The sequence below is a fragment of the Perna viridis genome, chromosome 4 (genome assembly GCF_037379345.1).
Source record: "Perna viridis isolate PV_CMFRI_1.1 ecotype Kerala chromosome 4, ASM3737934v1, whole genome shotgun sequence".
Classification (NCBI taxonomy): domain Eukaryota; kingdom Metazoa; phylum Mollusca; class Bivalvia; order Mytilida; family Mytilidae; genus Perna; species Perna viridis.
Window position 1 is genome coordinate 23,417,821 of NC_142448.1, and position 19,551 is coordinate 23,437,371.

Below are 19,551 nucleotides of genomic sequence, written 5' to 3' on the forward strand. Positions count from 1 at the left end.
ATATTTGGAAGTTTTAAGTGGACCCCAGCTGTGTGCATTGGCCTAACTGTACTCCTACGCAGAACTTAAAATAGTCGTTCCGGGACTCCTGTTCTTTATGGATGACGATGATGATGATGATGATGATGATGATGATGATGAACACGTCTGTCGTCTTGGCAATCCGTCTGTCGGAACTCACCAGTTTGACTGTTTGTAATATATATTTTTTAAATATCACGTATCAATAGAAGATATATGTTTTCTATTATTATCATTATTATTCAATAATGTTTTAAGGTATAGTGTGGTATTCTTGGGTATTTCTGTTGACCTGTAATTTACTGCTATACTTGTTGTATTTTTTTTTCCTAGACTTCTTGACGCTTCTTGTCACTTCTTATCGCTTGTTGTTTCTAATTAGTGAGACTCGTCGCTTCAATCTAAATCTTTCAGACGTTTGAAACAAGCAATTATTGTTTTTCTGGAAAAGAAAATTATTTACATTGAAGAAATGGAAACTTTTCTGAAACAGAAAAACCAAGCAACCTGTGGAATAGATTTTAGTCGGAAAGGTTCCATTGATGAAAAAATTAGTGACCTGATTATCTTCATTAACGAACAAAAGCACTTTTTTACTACCAGCTCCTGCTCTGGACGCATTATTTTATTCGACGACCAAGTATGAAATAAGATAGTCTGTACTGAATATCCTTTTATTTCTTACATGTCTTCTGTTTAGAAGTGTTTACAAAATTACAGTATAATGAGGAAAGCATTGGCCTCCAGTGAAGGACTAATTTTCCTTCTCATGAAGTAGACTTCAATATTCATATGCCATTTATTATTTTTGCTGAGTTTTAGTAGGATATTTTCATCAGTTGGAGTCGGTCCTACTTAAATATGCTGGCAGATGCCTGCAGGTTAAAAATACGCCAGCAGAAGAAATGTATACATCTGCCGGTTTGAATAGTTGAATTTAGAAATAAAATCAATAAATATGAATAAATACCTGTAAAATGAATACATTTATCTACTTTGTATTTAGTGTTAGCTTTTTTGGGAGATCAGAAATGTACTTGGAGTCCTCGGTCAGGGTCTCCGTTCTGTCTACCTAAACATTGGTTAATTAAAATATTAGGGTAAAACAGAAACTATGAATGAAGTGAAAATGGAAATACAATATAAATATATTTAATTTTTTATTTCTGTGATTAAATTATAAGTCAATACATTTATTTTCATCTCTCTTACTTACGTAATTATAGTTATCTCATACACAAATACACATGCCAAATCACAATTGTCGAACGCCTGCCAGATCGTTATTTACATCGGCTAGTTCTACTTCCCTTCCATAAATAATTTCCTGAAAGTATAATTTATTTGAACAAAATACATCTTACTAAGCTAATATAACGTATTTTGACAGAAAAAAAACAATATTTGTGCTGCAGGCATATGCTTTTCTTCTACAGATGTATTTTAACCTGGCAGGCATGTGCAGGCATATTTAAATATGACCTGTTGGAGCTGGCCCCAGACATTCCAGATATTTGTAAAATTATCAGTCAAATAGTTCCAGGTTTGGCATAGAAAGCAGGATTTGATCATGATCTCTTCAACTGAAAGATTTTTTTTTTCAAAATGTCCTACTACTATACACTCTTAGACACTTGGTTCTCTAACACTTCGGAATTTTAAATCTGAACTAGTTGGTGAAACACCATGTCTGTCAGAATTTTTCTGGGTGAAATATAAGCAGTGCACCCACCCATCTGGGACATCATATTTTCAAGTTGTAAATTGTGTAAGGAGAATCACTGACCTGTGTGATAATTCACCCAGCATAGTGATGTTAATCTCATTAATCTCTGCTGACAGTATTGACATTGGTATTAATATTATAATACTTTATTTGCAAATTACACCCATATGGGTCAAGCAAATACAATACAAAGAATAAACATAAAATACAAATTGGGCATCAAAAATCAATATATATATACAGGTATATGCAATTGTGCAACTTTTGATTGGCATGGACCTCAATTTAGCATTCTAATGATTGATTTAAAAAATCACATACTGCTGTCAAAAGTTCAGCTTTTGGAGAAAGTATATTTTTTAATTTATCCAGTGGTTGATATTTGCTAAAATTAGGGTTTAGTTGAACCATTTCTGCAAAAAGCTTATTTCTTACATTTGAGTTCTGTTTACAGTTGAGAAAAAAATGGTACTCCTCATCAACTTCATCTTTACATATTTTACAAAATCTGTTTTCCCTTTGAAATATTTTTATACCTGCCTGTTTCAACTTCTAGTGTATGGTTGCTTACATGAAATTTAGTAATCATTTGTCTGGTTTTAAAATTTGGCTCTTTTATCAGATATTCTTCAATTTCTATTTCTGATTTAAGTTTACTGTATAGAAATAATTTTGAGCCATCATTTATAGATGAAAGTTTATTTACAATTTTTTCTTTGTATGTATTGCTTATTTGTTTTTTAAACTTTATCTTTAAATTAAATTTTATTTTACTATAAGGTTTATCAGCAGATTCAAAATCTTTAATATCTAATCCCGCATCTTCAAAAATATTATTTACAAAACTATACCAATGTATAACCCTTCACCATCAAGATTTATATGTAGCTCATATGCTTCCTTCAATAGGGGATTAGTATTTCCCATGTTTAATCTGCAGAAATATAATGTGACTTGTGTCTTAATAAATGATACAGTAGAAAATCTGCCTAGTTCTAATTTAGCAGAAAAATTACAAGCTGTTTTTTTAACCCCAAAACTGATTTACAATATCTGTTATGTACTATTTCAGAGGGAAACTTGTCTTCCAATGAGAGAGAGTCACAAACTGAACCGTGTTGCACTGCTCTGTTCATAGACTTTATAATAGAAAAAATATTCTTTTGCCTCTGCAATTGGACATTTTTAAAAAATAAACTAGGACTGGGGTTGTATTTATTTTGAAAAATCATAACTTTTGTTTTTTTTATATCCATAGTTAACTGCCAATCATCACAATATTTTTCAAGTTTTTTCAGTGCATTTTGCAAACCAGTATGAGTGCTAGAAAATATGACTAAATCATCAGCAAAACTTAAACTAGAAATCTTGGATTGACTTAATGTTAGAGGGTCACAGTTACTATCAAAAATTTAATGTAAATCATTAAGATAGCAGTTAAAAATAGTCGGACTTAAACTGTCATCCTGTTTCAGTGTTTGACTCCTCTGTCAATTGTGAAAAATTCAGTTCTCTTGTTATCTAATTTAACAGATGATTTGGTTATGTTATACATATCACTAATCACAGTATACAATTTCTTCCCCACTTTATTTTTTTATTTATATCTAAGTCCATTATGTCAGAGGGAATCAAATGCCCTGCGAAGATCTACAAAACAGACATATATTTTTTTCTTTCTTTTTATTTAGATATTTGGATATAAGAGATTTAAGAATAAATACACTGTCTGTTGTTCTATGGTCAGCTCGAAAGCCAAACTGCTGATGAGCATATAAATTTTCATAGTGCTTATTCAATCTACCATTCAAGATGGAGCTGAACAATTCAGCTATATAATTTGAAGGGAAATACCTGAATAATTACTGAGATTAGTGCTATCCCATGATTTGAAAATTAACACTATATGAATTTCTCCAATTATTTGGATACTTTCCAGTCTCTAAAATTTTATTAACCAGTTTAGTAATAGCCTTGACAGTAACCATGACTACTATATTTAATAATTTCATTTGAAGTATGATCTGGGCCCACACTTTTCCCTAGTTTTAATTTATTAATGTAATTCTTAAATTCCTGAATATTAGTCAGTAGGGTTTGCATGGACCCAGGCTCCCAGGTCTCTGACATTCAAAATTCATTAGGGACCCCTAAAAAATTTCAACAGGGGAGTCCATTGGAAAATTTTCAATTCAGTTGTCAATATCTACACCAATAATATGATTACTCATTACACAGTCAATTTACATGTATCCCATTTAATTGTTGAATTCAAGCTGTCAGCTGGCACAATAAATAGTGGTTGAGAGTCTCAACTTGAGACGATTAGTATGTGGTATCAACGATTGACAAATATAACATGCAAAAAAAAATAAATCATAAAATAATTATTTATCATTGATTAATACTTCATCATAAATGTCCAGTACTGAGTTATAATTAACTGAAGTCCATTTGATGACCAGACACACATTGGAGACATTGTATACAATGTTTAAAGTGTCATAGTTTTCTCCCTCCTTTTTCGTCTACCCTGGACTTGACTTTTATGAGCAACTTGGAGGATGTTTCTAGAGAAGTAGAGGACATTTTAAATGGACCAGGTGCACCGGTAGGGTACAAATGTAAATTTTACATTTGTACCCTACCGGTGCACCTGGTCCACACTCCCAGTTTTTAGTGAAGTCCCAGTTGCTCATTTACAAAGGGTCAGTCTGAAAAAGCTGACAGAATCTCTTTTGGGAGGTATTTTGGCTTCTTTATTTCTGTACATGTTGTATTTTACAGGGATTTCAATAAGAGGAGGCACCAAGCAAATTTCACCATTTCATTTTAACTAAATCAACTGTTAAGATTTAAATTTTGTATTAGAACTTGAACAAAAAAACCAGATTTCACTTGTTCAAATCTTAATTACTCCTGTTGAAATGAAAGTTATTGAAATCCATGATTTTAATGAGAAAATGAACAGACTCACATTATATCAGTGTAATTTGTCAAAGTCACATGAACCAATGAAGCTGAAACATGTTGATCTTCCAGTGCATGTTGCAGCAGTAAAAAATAACACTGTTTTGGGGTCATTTATCACATGACTTCTACAGATTTGGGTTGCCAATTTGTTGACTTCGCTTTTCGGCTGATGCATGAACAAAGTATCAAATTGGTGACTACATGCATTTAAAAAAAATGGACAAGTGCAGAGTTGGATAAAATACAATGTAAGAAAAACATAGTGTAATTGATAGACTGAAACATGTTTCTGATCTCAAAGTGTGGAACCATTTCAAATTGTTTGACTATTGTAATTTCAATTTCACACACTGAAAGTATTGTTTACCTTGTGTTTGAATGCTCAGTACACTGTAGAAGCATTTGTTTATCAGGTGTCAGTCGATGATAGAGTGACATCTGATAAACAGATAGTTTCATGCATTTTGAGCATTCATTTATCATGCTTTAGTGTTTTTTGCCATTCCTTCATTGTATTTATGCTTGAGTCAGCCACTGCTGGATACAATACTCTTTCCTGTTGTATTCTCCTTTAATTGAAAGATTTACTTGTATGATGTCTTAATTCAAAGTTTCATTTTTGCTTTGACATTTTAAGGTAATTTTGAGTTAAATTAGTGTTAGCTTCAGTATCTGACATGTATAAGGAGTCTATTATGGACGATATAAGATAACAGCCAGGTTTGGCAGCTAATCTAAGTTGAGTAAATTAAAGTATATAATGCATACAAAAACTGTTGGCAAGTTGAAGCCATAGCCCAATGGGTACATTGTACTTGTCAATTGAAGAGGATTGCTGGTTTACATTTTTACAGACCTTTTTGTACTTATAGAATGAAGATAAAGATAAAATAACCAAGAAACAAGGATGCCAGTGGTTATTTACAAGTCATGATGTAGTTAATAAATCTGATCTGGCAAGTATATTAATGAGTATAATCCATATGTACAAAACTTCTAATCAATCATATACAAGTACATTTTTTTACTTTTGCAAAAAATATTGTAAAATGGGAAAACCCTTTCATTGTCTGTAGACATTAGGTATATGCACAATAACTTGAGTATAGTTTATAAATCTCTATGAAATTTTATTTCAAGGTTCCATGCCACAAAAAAAAAAAAAAATTGATGTCTCGACCAACGAGAGTATTCAAGACTTCAAATGACACATGCTGTGTGTCTGGAAAAATGTGAATGATCACTTTTTAACTGCAAACATCGTTTCATCTGGATACATCACTTCCTTATAGAATGAGTTTAAGTCATTCATCTTTCAGAAATGTCAATGTCTATGTCAAAATCAATAGGGACATACATGCTCATTTATTTTTATCCACTTTTTCATTACATTGTCCAAAAACTAAGTTCAGGGATATCACCTTCTTCATCAGTCACTTATAAGATACAAACCTAAAAGTATGTTGACTCATCCTAATCTATTCAATTGCCTTTAATGAAACTTTGATGAAAGTTTTAACCATATGCATTCTGGTCAAAATGATATCCTGTGTACATCAGTGATCACATCAATGTATTTCACAAAATGTTATCCTGTGTACATCAGTGATCAAATCAATGTGCTTCATTCTGGTCAAAATGTTATCCTGTGTACATTTTTCAGTGGTCAAATCAATGTGCTTCATTCTTGTCAAAATGTTATCCTGTGTACATTTTTCAGTGGTCAAATCAATGTGCTTCACAAAGTGTTTTGTTGTTTTTGTAGATGAAGTGTTTCTCTTGAAATAAAGTATTTATCCTCATGTTTATCTTGTATACCTATCATGTATTTGGTAATAATACTAATGTAGTTACCAGAGGAATGACTCTTATATTTTTTTCTGTAAATGTAGAAATCACCTCACTTATGTGGTGAAAAGCAGGTTATTTTCAGGTGTGCATCACTGGCATTAAGATTATTTTAAATAAAAGAGTAAAATATAACTGTCATTTTAATAATTGAATTTAACGATTAAATCATTAAAAAGGTTGATGACATTACAGTCACATAACAAAAGCTTGTTACTTCTGAAATTAAATTATTAGTTGATAAAATGCACATTGTATGCTTTATAAATTAATAAAATTATAAATATTGTACATTACTTTTAACCCGATTTAACGGTAAGATTTGAGAGTCTAATTTGAGTGTTATTAGTATTATACATGTATGTATTATTGTGGCTTTCATGGTCAAAGAACCATCCATTGATATTGATTCATAATTTACCATGTTTTTATTTAGTTTCCAACATTGACTGAGATTGCTGGTGACTGTGTGTTTAAATTCGAACCATTTGTTCTACATGTTCAGTGTCAGACCCTGGATCATGCACAGTCAATGGTAGGTCCTGGATCATGCTCAGTCAGTCACGGGTAGGTACAGGATCATGCTCAGTCAGTGATAGGTACTGGGTCATGATCAGTCAGTGGTAGGTATTGGATCATGCTCAGTCAGTGATAGGTACTGGATCATGCTCAGTCAGTGGTAGGTACTGGATCATGCTCAGTCAGTGATAGGTAGGTACTGGATCATGCTCAGTCAGTCTTGGGTAGGTACTGGATCATGCTCAGTCAGTGGTAGGTACTGGATCATGCTCAGTCAGTGGTAGGTACTGGATCATGATCAGTCAGTGATAGGTACTGGATCAAGGTCAGTCAGTCACAGGTAGGTACTGGATCATGCTCAGTCAGTCTTGGGTAGGTACTGGATCATGCTCAGCCAGTCACGGGTAGGTACTGGATTGTGCTCATTCAGTGGTAGGTATTGGATCATGCTCAGTCAGTGATAAGTACTGGATCATGCTCAGTCAGTGATAGGTACTGGATCATGATCAGTCAGTGATACATACTGGATCATGCTCAGTCAGTCATTGGTAGGTACTGGATTGTGCTCATTCAGTGGTAGGTATTGGATCATGATCAGTCAGTGATAGGTACTGGATCATGATCAGTCAGTGATTGGTACTGGATCATGATCAGTCAGTGATAGGTACTGAATCATGCTGTCGGTGTCAGACCCTGGATCATGCTCAGTCAGTTTCTGGCCCTGGATCATGCTCAGTCAGTGTCAGACCATGGATCATGCTCAGTCAGTGATAGGTACTGGGTCATGATCAGTTAGTGACAGGTACTTGGTCATGCCCAGTCAGTGGCAAACCCTGGATCATGCTCAGTCAGTGATAGGTACTGGATCATGCTCAGTCAGTGGTAGGTACTGGATCATGCTCATTCAGTGATAGGTACTGGATCATGCTCAGTCAGTGGTAGGTACTGGGTCATGATCAGTTAGTGACAGGTACTTGGTCATGCCCAGTCAGTGGCAAACCCTGGATCATGCTCAGTCAGTGATAGGTACTGGATCATGCTCAGTCAGTGGTAGGTACTGGATCATGCTCAGTCAGTGGTAGGTTATATTACATTTAAAAGGTTAAGGAAATGTATTTACCCACAAAATGGATTGATTTGTGTGGAAAAATGGTCTTCAAGAGACCGTACAGTATATAATATATATTTTTACTAAAATTATATAATTGTGCATTTTTTTTGTGTGTGTAATCAATATGCTGGTAAGATTGATTAAATTGCGAACAGTTTTGTAATCTTTCAATTCTGTTTGATCTACTAGGGTTTATAAAAAATATGATTCCAAATATAATTAATTTTTTTTAGCTACAATGTGCTGTGCAGTCAGGGTTCAGAAATTCTGGTATAAGTCTTGGCAAAAAAGGGAAGATTATAGTGGTGAGTTGTGCCTTTAAAATTATACCCCAAAGAGTGAATAGTATGTTAGCTTCACCTTGTCTGTCAACCCATCCATTTTCAGAATTTCATTGCAGTTTTCTTGACTACAAATGGATGGATGGATTTCAAATTTGGTAGGTTGCTTAATGTAGAGGGGGCATACATTGCAAACCACATTGTTTGCTGTCTGATATCAACTTTCTGTATGCATGTGCATATACTTAGCATGATATTTTACTTCATGTTTGGTTTATTTGGATGATGTTTATACTTCAGAAAATTTGTTTATTTGGAGAATGTTTATCCTTCAGAAATTTTGTTTATTTGGAGAATGTTAATACTTCAGAAATTTTGTTTATTTTGATGATATTTAATTGTTATACTTCAGAAATTTGGTTCATTTGGATGATGTTATACTTCAGAAATACATTATCATGAGACAATCAATTACAATACAGCTAAAGTGCATAGCAATGGAACCATCATTAAAACCAGGATGCACTTCCTCAGGAAGTATTAATCTCCAGTGGTTACATTTAACCATAAAGGGGTGGAAATTTATTCCATCACTGTAATACTTGAATATTACAAACATTTGAAGTACATGTATGTACTTTTTTATTGATGTAATTATTGTTTTATAGGGAGTAAGGAGTACCCATTCTATGGAAGTTCCACTGTCAAGTAATGGCAAACTCTTAGTTTCCTTTGAGGTATGTATGACTTATATACATTTACTTAATTACCATTCCTTGTAATGATGCTGTCTATTTGTATAGGCTCTTTATTGATTCTGTTGAAAAAAATCTCTCATTCAATACAGTTCATTTATTTTCATTATTTATAACTGTAGGTAATTTTAGAATGAAAGGAGGCTACTTTTATTACAGTAGAAGTAATTCAGTATACATGTATTGTAATCTGAATGTAAAATTGCAGGCAGGGATTTACAAAAGGAATCCGATTAAAAAAAATTCTGAAATCGGACCAAGAATAAAAAAAAAGTCATTTTTTGGGATGTGGTCCCTTTGACCATTTTATAACTTGAAAACAGTAAGAGATATCTGAAATCTGATTGTACCAAGCTGACCTTGATTTTCAACTTAGGTATTTCACAGCTGATTGACTGTGACTTCTGACCTTGTTGAACTGGAAATTTTGCTAAGTAAACTTCTCTATTGAATAAATATGAATGGAGCCTATTTTCTGTTGTCATTTCAATATATATCTTCATTCAAGCAGCTAAGCAGCTAAAAGTAAGGGATCTTTTCCTAGAAGTTAGGAGATTTTTACCTTCATGAAAACAGATCTGCTGGTTGTCAACTTCAGATGAAAAAGCTTGAGATCCTTTGGAATGGAAGAGGGAAAACATTGACTTTATGATGAATGATTAAAGCTGTATCATTTTTTCAATAATTTTTTTTTACAATCACAAAAAAATAGCTATTGCCATCACTTGGCATCCGTCATTGTTGTTCCAAAATTCTTCTCCTCCGAAACTACTAGATCAATTAGAACCAAACTTCGTATGAATGTTCCTAGGGTATTCTGCATAGAACTGATATGGGGATTTTTGATCCGTCAAAAAATATGGCCTACCTTACTATAAATAGAACATAGGGGTCAGACAGATGTTTCTCATATATCTCCTTAAGCCTTAAGTTTAGCAGAATTCTGACTTGTTAAAGTGTCCAGCGTGATGAGATCTATCTGGTCAAATTTATGTTTTATATCTGTTAAACCATGTTGGAGTTATTGCCCTTTTAACTTTTTTCCTTATTTTTAATATTAATTCTTTCAAAAAATGTTCTCTGTAATTACTGGACCATTTAGAACCAAACTTGGTGTGAATGTTCTGTAGGCTATTATGCATAGACCTGTAATGGGTATTTTTGATATGTTGAAAAACATGGCCATTGTTGTAAAAAGAACATAGCATTCAGTCAGATGTTTTTGTCATATACCTCCTAAACCATTAGGTTTAGCCAAATTATTTCAATACCAAAGTGATCCTTTTTATAAGGCCTTCAGATAATAGATAGAAAGAAACTTTCCATTGATGAAATGATCCTTATGATAAGTCCTACTTAAGTCTTCATTGGGTCTTAATTGTCAGATAACTCCTTGTTAGAGTCACTGCTCTTGAGAGGCAAAAATTTAACCAGGTGTTTCAGGCTCCTGGTAGCATCTTGTTTATTTTTGGTCTGATTTTGAAAATTCTAGATTTAATTTGAAATTTTGTACAATATAGTGTCCAAACCATTTTATGTGTCCATAATGAATTGTAAATCCTTATGCTTAACTGTGTCAAAAACTAATGATGTGTCCACACTTTCCCCAACTGTCGAGGGTTCAACCAAAGTGGTCCTATCATACTGCACCCAGCGAAGCATTTTATTACTAGTTGTTATGTTCATACTTAAATTATACAAAGACTTGGACTTACTTCTCATCAATTTACAGAAATAAGGAAAGATTTTGGATTTAATCCAGAATTTGGAAATATGCATTAGCTATTGTGAAATAAAAACACTAAGAACATGTTTTATTACATGAAAATAATAATTACAAAGTTTGCAACAGGATGGTCACACTATCCAGAGTTAGTTATGACTTATTTCCTTCTAAAACTATGATTACATTTAACATTTTAACTTCAATAGAAGTATAACTTGAATAAAAGTCATAAAGTACTTGAAATAAATTATTATTATTATTATTATTAACTATTGAGAAAACAGAACATTGTTATTTGAACTCTGAGAGTTGGTTTTTTTTCTATCACACTCCAGCTGTCACCTACTGAAACTCCTATTAAACAGGTAAATTTGTTTATGGGAAGGAAAAATTCTGCAACAGCAGTTTAACTGCGTGAGTGAAGGGCCCCGTGCAGGTCTGGGTGTCAAAAGAATAGGCCTGCAGCAGCGCTAAACTTGTTGTAAAAGGTGACTAAATAGTGCTCAGGAACCTTGCTGGGGGCTAGGCGCTCTGTCCACGGATGTGTGCCCCAGATGGTGGAATGGGGTACCCCTGGGGTGTTACATGCTGGGGTTGTCAGGCTATAATATGGTAAACCTGACCGCAAACCATAGTGGTGCACTGTGTTGGGAAAGATGCCACTTTGCTCACACGTTAAAGATCCCAGCTGTGGTATTCGATAGGAGTAGGAACCTTTGCACTCCGCCACAGGAGGCTAAATTGCCCGACCCAACCAATCCCTCCCTTTCATCTTGTGGCAATCAAAATCTGTGGACCCTATTATCCTGATGTCCCATCCCATTTTTTATTTCATGTTCATTTTATCATCCATTTCATGTTCATCATCTGAATATAGCTGATATAATGAGGCTCGGACGTTAAACCCCAACAATCAATCAATCAATCAATCAAGCTTGAGTGTAGGTGTCTGTTTAAATAACCATTGTAGCTAATTCAATGGATGAATTCCTTTAACAAATTTGGTTTTACTTTGGGCTATTTCAGTTCAAAAAGGTTGAAGGTTATAGTAAATTCACTGTAAGAGGATAGCAATACATTTGATAACTAGCAGCTTATATTCTATTTTATAAAACTTCCAACATTGGACTGTACACATATTCTTTGCAGAGTAAAGCTAACATAGGTTAACATTTATATTTAATGTAATTTTTTATGTAAATTTTAAGTTTCAAATGTTATAACAATCACTACTTAAAAGCATTTCATCACAGGCGGGTTTCACTTAATAGTGCTATAGGTACCATTGAAACATGTGGAACTGTCTTGTGGATTATATATGTGCCAGCGTCATTTTTTGTTACCAGAATAAAAAAATTACACTACATGCACACATTTCATACATCAGTGGAAACCTTGCTACAGTGTATTGCTTCTAGAATAGCTGGTATCTGTGAACTGTTAATAACAATATCAAAATTGAAAATTTAGTTGCCAAAGTTTGGTACAATGTAGTGAACACCTTAAGCTGTTAGTGTTTTATTGTTATATTTGCAGTATGTTGCGTTTTTGATTGAGTTAGCCAATAAGAAAATGAAAGAAAACTTCAGAAGAATTGAAAGGTCAGTTGCCTGAATGCCTTTATAATTGATATTTTCATTTTAATGAGATAAAACAGAATGCTAAAGCCGTTTATATTTGTACCTTGCTTCAAATTGACAAAGACATAATGGCCTGTCCCCACTGTACCATCAGTCAACCTGTCTCGCACTTATTTTTTGTAGATTGTACCAGTACGAAGTGTAGATCTGTATAATACACCAAAAGTACTATAGTTTTGCAACAATCTAACAATGAAATTATTCTACTGAAATTTTTTTAATTTCTAGATTAACCATATTTTTAACTTTATTGCCCCTGCTACTTTGGAATGCACAGATGTCAGTGATCTCCAGCTGTCTGTAGTTTTAAAAAGGAATTATTGAAATATTTGTTGTCATTTCTAGGCTCATTTTGTTCAGTGTGTCATGTTTTAAACTCTGGAAATTAAAAATGACCTATGTTATTGAGCCTAATGAGTTAAGATGACCCAAGAATTAGAAATGAACCATTAAATTACATGGTGAATAATGCAGTTTCGGGGGTCCTTTTTTTTATGTTTCTTTATGATTTAACTGCCAATGACTCATTTAATGATAATTCGAGATACCTGTAGTCTGCAATAATTAACAAGTATATTATTGAATTAATTAGCTCAATGTCATGTAGTTATCCTGACAATTTCTTTTTAATTTGTAGATTTTTTGATAATCTTAAGTGGGCTTTGGTAGAACAAGAAGTTAAATCTAATAAGGAAGTTGAAAGGAAAGATGTACAGGCAAGGAAAGATAATTCCCATGGTATTGAAAAACAGAGAAAAACAAACTGCCAATCTCATGTCCAGTCTAACATGTCATGTGACATTATAGATGCTGGTGTACTATCTATATTTGAGGATGAAGTGACATGAGATTAATAAACTGTAATAGAAAGAGAAAATTCTTATGTTTGATTAATCAGATAAATACAGACCAGTATGAACCTTCCTAGTCCCTTAACATATATTGGAGTAATGCTCCCATATAGTTGTTCCTTGTTTTTATTCCCCTACTGGTGACTTTAGTCAAAGGAGATTTAAGGTTTGCACTCTGACCATTCGCCAGTTGGGCAAATCAATTTTCCACACTTTTTTCATCATGCTTGCAGATATACAGTTGATATTTGGTACATTGCTTTACCATGACAAGTTATAGATAAATTTCCAAATTTGTTCTGGTCCCTTGATTTTTTGCTGACTTATGGCTCTTGGACTTGGAACATAACTTTGCCATTTTTTTGTGGGTCTTGATTGCAATTATACATTAATTATTTGATACATTGCTTTACCATGACAAGTAAAAGATCAAGGTTGAATTGTGTCAGGTCCATAGTTGTTTTTGCTGAGTTATGGTCCTTGGAATTGTAAAATTAGTACAGACTTAGTTTTTGTATTACCATGTAATACTTATGGAATGTTTGGTTGTTCATGGTCTGTCCATATTATGCCAAAACCTACATGAGGTCATTTTAAGAAGAAATTTTGTAAAGTTGATTGTAATTTATGATGTCACATAAAATGGCATGGTTAAGTCATTATTACACCGAAAACATTTTGTAAAATTGACTACTGGTATTTTGTGTGCAGTACCAACTTTTGCAATAAAGGCCAATTAGCGAAAGTTGTTATGAGTGTAAAGTCAATAGAATATGAAAAAAAAAACAACACGGTTTAGTGATACTATGAAAATTACACACATTATATTAAAGTACTTTACAGTAATGAACAAGAGAAATTATGACCAAGATGTAGTTCTATTGTTAATTGATGTCTATAATATAACCTTTTAATAAAAAAATACTGAACATTGAAATGTGATGTTAATTATATTGATTGAGGTTAAGATTTACAGTTTGTATCTTGGGTTGATACGCACACCAATCTATCTGCATGGGTTGATAAGTACAGTAACTATACTAGTCTGGGCTGTTATGTCACCAATATATAGACATGGGTGAATAAGTACACTAATCTACTTGGGTTGAGAGGTGTAACAATCAACCTATATGGGTGAGTGAGTACATCAGTCTATTTGCCTAAGTTGATAAGTACAGCAATCAATATACATGGGCCAAGTTCACCAATCTTTCTGCATGGGCTAATAAGTACATCAGTCTCCGCATGAGTCACTTGCCATTTTTTATAGTTTCTAGAGTTTAACACTGTCCTTGGAGCGTATTGTAATGAAATTAATACCATTTTAATGTCTTGTTCTACTAAACTTATGGTTTAAATATTATAACCTTAAAAAAGTTTTTCCTCCTATGAATTTAGTTATAATGTTGTTGAGTGGAGGTTACTACTTAAAACACGTGTACCGAAATCAGGAAAAAAACATGATAGGTATTCTTGTATTGTCTCTTTTTTAAGTTTTAGGTTTTTATGGCTTTTGTCATTAACACCCTCCATATTGAATATACGCTAGTTCAATTCCCTCAGTGTAAAATTGATGGTGCTGTCCGTCCATCCCTACTTTTGTTTAACATCATCTCCGACGAAACCGATGAATGAAATTCTACGACTCTCACATTTTTTTGTCACAAGACACCATTGTGCGCTGCTTATTTTTTTTGTAAATTTCCGTCTAAAAAGTGTGGACACAGACTGGTATTCCCCGAGGGGCAAGCATGGACGCAGACTGGTATTGCCCGAAGAGCAAATTTCATTGATTGATTGATTAATGGGGTTTAACGCCCGAGCAGCAATATTTTTGCTATATTCAGGCGATAACATGACATGGATGATAAAATTTGAACATACATACGTTGTCATGAACGTGTTTGCATTGTCTAGAAAACTCCATTTATTGATATAAATAACTAATTATGTACATATTAATAAATATTCATTAACATATGTTACTAAACATCTAAGTGGGGAACAAATCTGGGGCGGATTTACTCCAGCAATGCTAGAGGTTGTCTGGCAAGCTATTTTCTGACTTGGTGCCATCCTAACATTGGGTATGGAGGAAGGGAATTCCAACCTCTTACGTTGTAGGAGTAGGGCGGATTGTGGCGGGCGTGCGTCCCCGCTAAAATTTCCAAAACATGCGTTGTCAGGGGTAGATTTAGGCGGTTTTAGGTTGAAAATTTAATTTCTCGCTAATTTTACCACAAAAGATATCTACACTGCACCCACTCTAGAAGAATATTTGAAAAATTTAACCTCAAAAAATTTTTCGCCTCTCTCCGCTCAGCAAATTTTAATTGTTCGCACCCAATCTAAAATCATAGATCCGCCCCTGCAAATTCCACAATAATCATACGACAAGTCATATACTTGTACACATTACAATGCTTCTTTCTTGAATGTGTACTTGCATGGATGTGTGGAACTTGCTATGTCAAGTTAAGGATTGACCATTTCACTTTATGTAGGTTAGCTTGGTAAAATTCTGAATTCTCAGTTTTTATAGATTAACAGAAACCTACAGTGTGGTACATGTAGCTGTCAGTTACATGGATGGCCCATATTTTAAAATGGAAGGGGCCATAAACTCAAAATTAAATAGGAGCATTCCTTTAGTAGTTAGTAAAATCATATAACAATTTCATAACAATGGATCAACCATAATTACAAAGTCATCGCACAAAAAACAAGTGAATATGGACGACGACGACGCCGCTGTCTGTGTTTTGTCGTAAATTGTGTGGTGGGAGCGGAGAGGTCGAGGGCATGGCATGGCTCCTCGAGATGTCGACTGCCTCCCCGTCCGACACGTTAACATGAACTCGAGTGACATTTTGTTTGTTGGGGAAAACTAGTTCATGGTAGAGTCTTGGTGGAGCGGTGGTGGTTTCTTGCTATGACTCTGGCATACGTGTATTTTTTGTTTTGTGTCCGTGGCCCATCGGACAAAGCATGCTTTCGAGGCTGGTCTGGTAAATAAAGATATTAAGTGTTTACTCTTTATTGTCCTGAACGTACACAGTGATCAAAATATATTTTTCTTATAATTTAAGCATAATACTATGTATACTTTTATTCATTTGATTAATATACTTTTTCGTTTATTTATTTTGAAAAATAAGAATTTAATTATTTACATAGTTGCTTTAAATAAAACTTCAACTAAAAACTTTACTTCTAAAATTCTAATTATAAAAGTTAGAAATAAAATATCATATTTAAATTGTTCACGTACCTGGTAAATAGAGATATTAAGTTTTTACTCTTTATTGTCCTGAACGTACACAGTGATACCAGGGCTGGGTTGAGCTCCCTTAAAAACCCAGTATCACGTGCTGTCGGACCTGTCTTTATTTACCAATGAAATTTCATAATTTTATTTAATGACCAAAGATGAATATTCATAACGCCAGAGTATATGATACGTTTGGTTATGTAAGATTACGTGTACTCAAACTTACGTTATCTTTCATGTCTAATACTGTTTTAATTTATTTATCCTTAAACAATGGAAACTATTACCTAAAGCAATTAAATACCTTTTACCGATCTCCATAAAGTGTCAGTTGTTAACATAAATTATTTGCAAAACAATTAAGCAAGTACCACAGAATTCAAACCTATTTAGTCTCCTGTCACAGATTATGTATTATTCAATATTACAAATATTTCTTTCTTTTGGATAAATTTACAAATATGTCAAGACATTATCAATTTACTTATAATAAGCTAAAATGCAATTTTATTTATTTTTAATTTTTGCTGAATCATATAGAATTTTACTGCATTATATCAGCACCATACCAATATACGACCACAATGTTTTGCATTGACACTATTATATTAAATATATACATATGTATAGGCAATTTCGGGGTTTGGGCATGATCCATTTTCAATTCCCTAAAAAGCCTGTCAATTACTCTTCCTTAGGACCAACTTTGTAGTGTGTAATTTGCTAAGAATTTACATTTATAAGGTCTTTGTTTTTACATTGGTCTTAATTAAACAGTTATCTAGCAAAAGAGAATGAAACTGCATGATGGAAAAATTTCTCACTTACAGTCGTGTACTCAGCAGAAAACATTCGAAATTCACATGAAACAAAATTACAATACCGGTATATGAAAGACTTTAAGGCTAAATCCATCGATACTGGCTCACAGTTCAAAATAAATATTTCAACTACATCTTGTATCAAACAAATTTAATTAACTTCAAAATAGTTATGTACATTTGTAGTTTGAAAATTACACAAAAATTATCAAAAATGCTTTTTTATATATGTAGTTGTATATCAATGCCTGCATTGGTAACTTGCATGCACATATGTGTACAATATCATAATAACATGAGATCAGAAAAGGGGATTATTACAACCTCATTTCAATTTCCTAAACTCTTTCTCCACTTATTAAGCTAAAGCTCAAATGCTGAAAATCAAATGGAGAAATAATACTGAGAATCTTGAGTAATACAAATACATGCACATATATACAGAAACCTGAAAAATAATCAAAAGGTTTGTCAAATTAAGATTTTGTTCGTGTTTATACACGAATTTAAGTGTTTTGATTTCAAAAGACAGTTAACCGGGTTACCTTTAATGTACTTTTGTACATGTATAAAACACACTTGATTTAACAAATGTAGACTTGAGGGACACGTCGTACAGTTTATAAACTATTTACACACAATACCATGTACACAAAGTCATCATATGACGGTTTTTTTTATAAATCAGAAGTTAAACAAAAAATGGTAAGTAAATTTTAAATATTGAAAAAAGATTGTATTCGGTAAACATCTTAAAAAAGAGTAATATTTACATGTACAATGTTTAAGTATGAAGGTGACTAAAATTATATTTTGATGTACATGTATACACTTTACTTTATTTGCACAAAATCTAATAAAAAGTGGTAAAATTAAAAGTCATACTAAGAGTTGTCAGTACATGCAGTCTGACATATATAGAAAAACTGAAAATCGTTAGGGCTAGCTCCTAGGGAATGTACTTCCATGTACACTGTACTTTTACGTGAATATAACCTCTATATGTATGATCTAGAGTCGCCGAAACTTCATGTTACAGTAATGGGCAACTAATTCGAATAACCCAAATTAACAGATTCCTCAATGCCATGTGTTTTGCAACAAAACGTCGAAATGTTCATACGCGTACGTGTATGGAACATAAACTCCAAAAAGATATGTAAAAGAATGGTAATATCTAATCTTGGACGCAAAGTTTTTCCTTCAACAAAATGTGAAGAAATATGGACCATATTCAACTTGTGTTCTTAACAAAATGCAATTTGAAGAATATTTACCTACCTCCTGGACTGCTTTATGACCATTTTTACAATGAAAATTTTTTTAACAATTTGAAAAAAAAAAAATCGATTTCAGAACCGCTTTTGAAAACACAAAACCCAAACCTCATACTATTTGTATATAGACTACTACTACTACTACTACTACTACAATGTAAGAGGTTGGAATTCCGTTCCTCCATACCCCAATGCAAGTCAGAAAAAAGCTTGCCGGACAACCTCTAGCACTGCTGGAGTAATTAATAGACCATCCGTTTAGGACTAAAAATTGTTTCCAGCCACCTGCGACCGACCGTCAGACCCCCTACCCAAAAGTTTTATTTGTGATACTGAAAAAATAATAATTATACAGTCTGCCGATTGTTTTTTAGAAAAAAAAGAAGAAAATAAAGCCATAGATTTTTTCTATCATAGATGGAAAAACAAAGAGCCAGAAATACTGGTTGTTTGTATTTAGAATAGATTGTAAACACACATCCCGTGAGTGTGCTCTTGGTCGTGGATTATCCCTTATGGGATTCGGCACTTGATATATATTTTTTTGTTTTGACCACCACCGTCAAAACAAAAGAAAATTATCTCAAACGCCGAATCCCAAAAGAGATTAGGCCGTGGACTAAGTCTAAAATTATTAGTTATTTAGTCTTTGCATATTTGGTTTTCATTGCATTCTGAGTTTGGTGTCACTATGACTTATTTCATTTCAGGATAAAAATAAATGATCGGAA

The 19,551-nt window shown here is 33.2% G+C and overlaps 1 protein-coding gene across 1 annotated transcript; it reads left to right on the forward strand.

Moving 5' to 3' along the window:
* The first annotated feature begins 443 nt into the window (after positions 1-443).
* On the forward strand, positions 444-14,388 carry LOC148619394 (tRNA wybutosine-synthesizing protein 3 homolog). Its single transcript, XM_088579258.1, has 7 exons — positions 444-661; positions 5,593-5,676; positions 7,005-7,103; positions 8,432-8,503; positions 9,148-9,216; positions 12,497-12,561; positions 13,238-14,388. Exons 1-7 carry the CDS (start codon positions 494-496, stop codon positions 13,446-13,448), a joined length of 768 nt encoding a protein of 255 aa, XP_088435384.1. The 5' UTR covers positions 444-493; the 3' UTR covers positions 13,449-14,388.
* Positions 14,389-19,551: the final 5,163 nt, after the last annotated feature.

Coding starts and splice junctions, on each gene's coding strand:
- LOC148619394 (XM_088579258.1), top strand. CDS start 494: ATGGAAACTTTTCTGAAACAGAAAAACCAAGCAACCTGTGGAATAGAT. Junction 7,104..8,431: donor TGGATCATGCACAGTCAATG/GTAGGTCCTGGA, acceptor AATTTTTTTTAG/CTACAATGTGCTGTGCAGTC. Junction 12,562..13,237: donor AACTTCAGAAGAATTGAAAG/GTCAGTTGCCTG, acceptor TTTAATTTGTAG/ATTTTTTGATAATCTTAAGT.